This window comes from Aplysia californica, unplaced genomic scaffold (assembly GCF_000002075.1).
Source record: "Aplysia californica isolate F4 #8 unplaced genomic scaffold, AplCal3.0 scaffold00034, whole genome shotgun sequence".
NCBI classification, from domain to species: domain Eukaryota; kingdom Metazoa; phylum Mollusca; class Gastropoda; order Aplysiida; family Aplysiidae; genus Aplysia; species Aplysia californica.
This window is the reverse complement of record NW_004797304.1, coordinates 1789542-1796093: the sequence shown is the minus strand read 5'-3', so window position 1 is coordinate 1796093 and position 6552 is coordinate 1789542. Positions and strand designations below refer to the sequence as shown.

The 6552-nt window shown below is 40.4% G+C and overlaps 1 protein-coding gene across 1 annotated transcript in view; it reads right to left on the bottom strand.

Moving 5' to 3' along the window:
* LOC101856634 (nuclear pore complex protein Nup160) overlaps positions 1 to 6552 on the bottom strand; it is a 38016-nt gene that overhangs the window by 29833 nt on the left and 1631 nt on the right. Inside the window, exons 2-7 of the mRNA XM_035973849.1 lie at positions 6018 to 6129; positions 5388 to 5595; positions 3917 to 4139; positions 2896 to 2974; positions 2561 to 2675; positions 38 to 122 (exon numbers count right to left, since the gene is read on the bottom strand). Coding sequence (XP_035829742.1) covers positions 38 to 122; positions 2561 to 2675; positions 2896 to 2974; positions 3917 to 4139; positions 5388 to 5595; positions 6018 to 6129 — 822 coding nt within the window. The remainder of the gene's footprint in view (positions 1 to 37; positions 123 to 2560; positions 2676 to 2895; positions 2975 to 3916; positions 4140 to 5387; positions 5596 to 6017; positions 6130 to 6552) is intronic.

The window sequence follows — 6552 nt, the reverse complement described above, 5'->3', positions numbered from 1 at the left end:
ACCACCACCACATACACACAGAGACAAGACTCCCTACCATTGGCCACGACCGGAGTGTCCACATCCTCCAGCTCCTCACACGTGTAGTCCATCAGGTTCTCCACCAACACACAGTCGCGCGTCTGAAACACAACCGTGGGAATAACTACTTACTAGTTTACTTACTTAACTACTTGTTACTTACTTATTAACTTACTAAACAACCAACTTACTTAACAACTTCTTACTTATTTACTTACCAACCTACTTACTTACTTAACAACTTCTTACTTATTTACTTACCAACCTACTTACTTACTTAACTACCTACTTACTTACTTATCCCTCAGTTTTGGATGACTGTTCGGCTCTGAAGCATTGTATTGGCCCACAATGTTACACACTTTACGGAGCTATCTCTTTGAAATAGGACTTTGAGAGTACTTCCATTTGATTTAGCACCTAATTATTAAGGGAAGTTTCTCAAAACCAAAAAACATGGTTTCGGCTAATATCTTCATTCCCAGATTGTGATAACTAAACTTCTTTTACGCAGAATTCACTGTAAGAGCAGGGAAGGGCGATTGAATACAACTAGCATCCCGGACAAGGAGTGACCATCCTGACCTAAGTATGGGGAACATATTATTCCACCCATGCTCCCTCCCGATGAAATCCTTCCATCTCGTATGTTTACTATAGCAAGGCCCACGCAGCGCCGATGAGTGTGACAGAAATCGGGGACTCCCGTATAGGCGCTGCGGGCTTGTTTTACCGGACCCGTTTTCTCACGGTGCCATATTTTCATTCACTCGTACGGGCTTGTTTCTCAATGGATGAAAGCGAAACTTGGCAGCCAATGAGAAAAGAAGTCAAACTAGTCACATGCGAAAAAGAAAACTCGTAGGTTACTTGGTTATGGTGCTGTTCGTGTCCGAAGTTTGAGCACTCGGCTACACCAGATTTGGTGGAATTTTGGATTTCTTTTTCACAACCTTGGTTGACAACCTTTTTCCTTTATTGTCTTCAAATTTGATTAATGTATGTTGCATACTTTTTGCGTACCATTGCAAAACACCACCCAAACTCGACTGCATTCGGGCATTCCACTGAGTAGGTCGGGCTCGCCGGCGTCGAGTTGAAAATTCCATGACGTCATAAAGAAACAGGTCGGGGAAAGTCTACTGCGCGAGAGAGACGGGGAAACCATTTTTCACCAGTTCGGCTTTCTAAAAGCTAAAAAGCACTTTTTAGGCTTTATCTTCAAGCCTGCATGAAATTTATTTGCTTTGGATATAATAAAAAGACTTTCTGCATACAAAAAAATCGGGGAGGAGAGATCACATTCTTGTGTTATCGATCGATGTGGACGGTTCTCTCGATCCTGTTATTCCCCCGACCTAGATCTACATGGACTCGTCAGTTTCGTGCCAAGGAACAAGAATTATAACACTACATAGTTATAGCAAAGATAGTACATCGTAGGGCGTAGTATATTTGGTTATAGTGGCTTACATAAATTCATAGAATGACTTTCTCGTTAGCAAGGAACAAAATATGGATTAAATCTAAAGAATTGGTGACTGAGGTGTCTTTTTTATGTATGATTACTAGTATTTTCTACCAATTTTGTACCGGTACGGAGATAGGAAAAAAAAAAGCGTTGTGGACACCGAGCTGGAGCCACAACCACGTTCTGGGGGGGGGGGGGGGCGCATCTGGTGTATTTCAAATGCTAAGGAGGTTCAAGCAAAATTTGAAAAATTCAAATGAACCTAACATGGTCAGTACACTTTCTCTTGTCTTCTGTTCCATTTCAGATGTTTGTTTGCTTTCTTTCACTATCTGTTTTTGGTGCCTGTAAACAGAGCACACCTGGTATGTTATGTTAGACAATTATACACAAAAATATTGCAAGAAAAGTTAATGGATATCCCATTTTAGTAACATACCCAGGGTACCTTTTCAACATTTTCGCTCACAGTGATAAAAGAGCCTTTTATACAAACAAACAAAAACAGATTTGGAATCTGCAGGAAAAAATACAAAAGGTAGCCAAGTTTCGTAGATATATTTTTAAAAATAAAAAAGTTGCAGGAGTTTGAATGTTGGCCGCAAGTCCTTGGCCTAAAATTTTTATGAAATTTTTTGACACATTTCCCCTGATATTTTAAAAACTGCTGCAGATACATCAAATATCTTTATAGATATACTATATGGTTCTGCAGGAAAAACTACAATAGGCTGCCAAGTTTCATTCATGTATTCCGTTTATTACGGAATTTATGATAAAAAATGCCTCAAAACACCCAAAAATGTGGACGATTTTTTCCTTATATGAAAGTCACTCAAAAAAATATTCATTTAAAAAATCATAACTTTTTTTAAATTTATGAACGAATGGTCAAAATTCAAAAACTGTGTTACTCAGCAGAGATAAGGCTATCATATGTACATTGTTTTGTTGGCTTTAGAGCAAAAAAAAAATGTCATGGTTCTTGCTAGTTTACTAGGGGCTGAGAATGAATAAAGTGGGAAAATACGACCTGGGAAGTTTTCATGAAGAAAGCAGTGGCTCTACCTTTATGGACCAGACTCGAAGTCTGGCGTCTTTACACACGGAGAAAATGTAGATGTCATCCTCCACAGGAATCAGCTGAAGGCTCAAAACTGTCTCGCTGACTTGTTGGCCGCTCCTGGCGGGGGGAAGGAGGAGGAAAGGAATACACATGATATAATATCATTGATTATTTTGGCCAGTGTGCATATGGATTCTTAACCTTTTACTTGTTTGAACTTGAGAACACTTTTAGTGATGTGAGTTCTTGTGTGTACGAGTTTTTACGCGCTCGCAACTGATAAGGTCATATGTTAGTTCTTGAATACGAGGGAAGCTGTGAAAAAATAAAATCTTACCTCATAGAGCCCGGGATGAGTCCATTCCACAACTTCTTCATCACCGAAGCACAGGACAGCTCTTGCTGGATTACAACACCTGAAGCAGCAAGATTATTACAACAATCATCATTTTAGTTTTTGTACGAGTTTTACGGCACTTGCAACACAATATGGTCATATAAGTGCCGAAGTTTAGAGGTGTTACAAGACAGCAACAAACACAAAAAAGATGGAGGGGAGATCAGGAAAATAAATGTTTGATAGGAAAGAAGAAGCAAACCACACCAGAGCACCCGCCAACTACCCACTTGGAACATTTCTTCCCACCTTGACTGAACAATCTGGCACAGAGATCATCTTTTTTTCCTCCTTTTATTAAGTTACCGATTTATGCTGAACATTGGTGAGTTATGACTAAAATGGATCAACGTGGCAGTTATTAGTTTACCCAAAAAAAAGCAAACAGTAAGATTTCTTGGAATCGCATGACTTAAAAATCTTTTTTTATTGTATGCCTTTGCAGATAATACAAACGATAGTGATGATGATGATGATGATGCAAGTGAAAATAATGGTGTAGACATAATCCCTCAGAAATTAATTAATCTGTGTTTAACACTTAGCAGTCACACAGCCAGCAGTACAAAATACCCCATCTGGTCACCCAGCCAGGAGAGCGACTGCAACGGATTTCTCGGGCCAGGCGCAGAACTGCACCAGGCGAACGGAACGGATCATTTTCACTGTCACGTTATTGCGCCAAGTGACCACAAAGTGTTAAACGGTATAAAAAATCCAAGAAGGCAAACAGTTTAGTTTAGTTTTAGTAGAGGTTTTACGGCGTTCCCAACTGCATAAGGTCATATGAGCACCAGAAGATTAGAGGTGTTACAAGGGAGTAACAAACACAAAAAAAAAAAGAAAAAGGGGAGATAAGGACGATAGATTTTTCAAAGGAAAGAAGAAGCAAACCACACCAGAGCACCCGTCAACCACCCACGAAGACAAACACAACAGCACCCTCATTTCCACCACTCACCCGCAACGCCGACCGGCGGCATCTTGATGACCAGAATCCCCCCGGTGTTGGTGGCCAGCGTGAAAACAGCGTGGTCGTCCTGGCACACGCAGCTGGAGCTGCCCAGAAAGTGTGAGGTGATGCTCCCCCCTGGCGTCAGCAGAAACTGGTTCTTTGGGTCGTCCGGCAGGGCGGCGTTGTAGAAGATGGAGGCCGCATTCTGCTCCGACAGGACGTAATTATGCTGGGGAAATAAACCAACACACACGCTTGTCAGTGTGTCACTCTTAGCATGGGTCTCAGCTCAGAATTTTAAAAGAGGAGGAACTTTCTGCGTGATCGCGACAAAAGACCATTTTTTCGAGACACACATTATTATTACATGTATACTACTGTTTAACCCTAGAATGCTGAAATAAAAACCATCAATACATCTAAACAAAATTATTTCATACCAATTTGAGGGTTTAGAAGATCAATTCAAGTAAAAGTTACTTACCAAATGTTATTTACATTCTTGATTATGTACAGAAAGTGGTGGTTTAGCGGAGAAAATGGCGGTAGCAGAAATCCGCTGAATAGCGGAATATTGAGACCCATGCTTAGTACATAGCGAGGGCCCGAGTAAGCTGGCTCAAGGCATCAGTCGAGTCAAAACAAAAACCATCGGATATCCAATATCAAACTACGTCTTCATAGCTTGTATTGTTCATTTCCTTTCATTTTGTTGCTTAATTCATGCAAATAGATTTTATTGGATGAGCGGAGTATTTTGTAAGTTTTGTAATGCCTAAACTCGGATGACCAAATTGGCTCTGTTGAGTTAGACCATTCTAATAGCAAATATGAATATAAAGAGGTGATTGAACCTTTAATAATCTTACCTGTTTTGGAAATAATAAAAAGTACAGGGGGGAAACACCACTTTTTCAAAAAGAATTATCATTAAAACTCTGAAAGGATTTGAAGTTAAAGCTCCTTAACGTAGCAATGCCAATCGCCCGCTGCGCCTTGGGCCGGAAATCGGCCTCCGCGTGAGAGAAAAAAAACCCAAATCACCTTCAATCACCGCAATATTTCACACAAAATTTATTTAGTCATTACATGGACTTCTATTACCATTTTCAGATTTTGAAAATATTTGATAGTCTGTGAGATATTCTCATTTGAAAAAGGTCAGCGACACGCACTAAAAAGTGGCTCGGATGAAAGACCAAGCCACGGTCTCATTATAACCCATTTCGTTACCTTGTGCTAAGTTATTTTCAATTGTAGGTCAAGAAAGTGACCTTTGCCCTTGTAATAATGTGTTTCTTATAAAGAAATGGCCAGGGGGTTACTTATAAAGTATAGTCTGTTCTTATTTGATGCGTGTTTACGTTATGAAGTAGTACAAATTTTCATCCCGACACTGTCGGGTTCAGGTCCCAGGGCAGAAGTGCGCAAGCCAACTATCTCCGGCTCAGGGCTGAGCGAGTTTTAAACAAATCACCTGACGATTCAGCTTCCTCGGGTGAGGGAAGATCAAGCGATGCACACTGGCTACGGTTGCGATGAGGATGACCACATTGCCGTGGATCTCATGGATGGTGACGTTCGGCAGCACCGGCGTGTCCTGGAATCTGTAGCGGACCATGTTGCCAGATAAGGTGGCATCGAGCGATTCTTCCACCAGCTCAAGTACATCCTGGTATGTTCTCCTGCGACAAGATCATGCGTGTCATTTTCTTCAAACTGAGATAGAATAAACCTTCTTTGTTATAGAATCTAAAATTAAATGACCATTTGATAAAGAATAGAAAAAATGAAAACGTTTCTTGTTGTTTATTGAATTGATTGAAATTCCAAGAAGCACTGAACAAAAAAAAATGAGTTCACTAATCGTTAAGTCTCTCTCTTTATGATTTATAGACTTCATCTTAAAAGCAGACATTCTTTACTCATGATTCAAAATTCCGGGGACTAAACTAACTAATCACATTATGATCTAAAATTTGCCTTGCAAGAGCTATTATACTCCTACAGTTAAAGCTAAAACTAAACTTAAAAATTGCAGGCAACTTTCAATGCAATCTTTGCTATTCTTTTAAATTATAACAAAATTGTAAAATGGGCTTCTCACCAATAAATGAATCGGTTGCGGACATTTGAGCCCGCCAGCCCACTGTCGATGTAGGAGTAGCCCCCGCAGTTCTCCGGCACTTTGATGTCCTGCAGGGTGCTGGCTGAGGCACCTGCACGCAAAGAAGACAAAGTTCATATTAAGTACGGCTAGCTTCTTCCTTAATTTTATTGATTGGTCTCAACACCCAGGCCAGAGCCCAGACATCACATCAGGAGTTAAAAATCATTTTTTCCCAAGCCAAGAGGCCAAAGCCAAAATTTGCATTGACAGTCTGCACAGTAGACCGACAGAAACTCCTACTGCTAGATCTAGATATTAGATCTCTAGATATCTAGATTCTAGAATCTAGCAATCAGCAATGCAATGAATGAAACAAGAAGAATCTCTCCTGCAGTAGGCACTCAGACTTAGGGCCAACATACAGTAGATCACTCAATAACTAGGGAAAGTGGCTATTCTCACCCGCCCGGAAGTTCTCGCAAGATCAACTCCTCCCCTCTTCTCTCTCTCTTTTTCTGAATACTGTCTATCG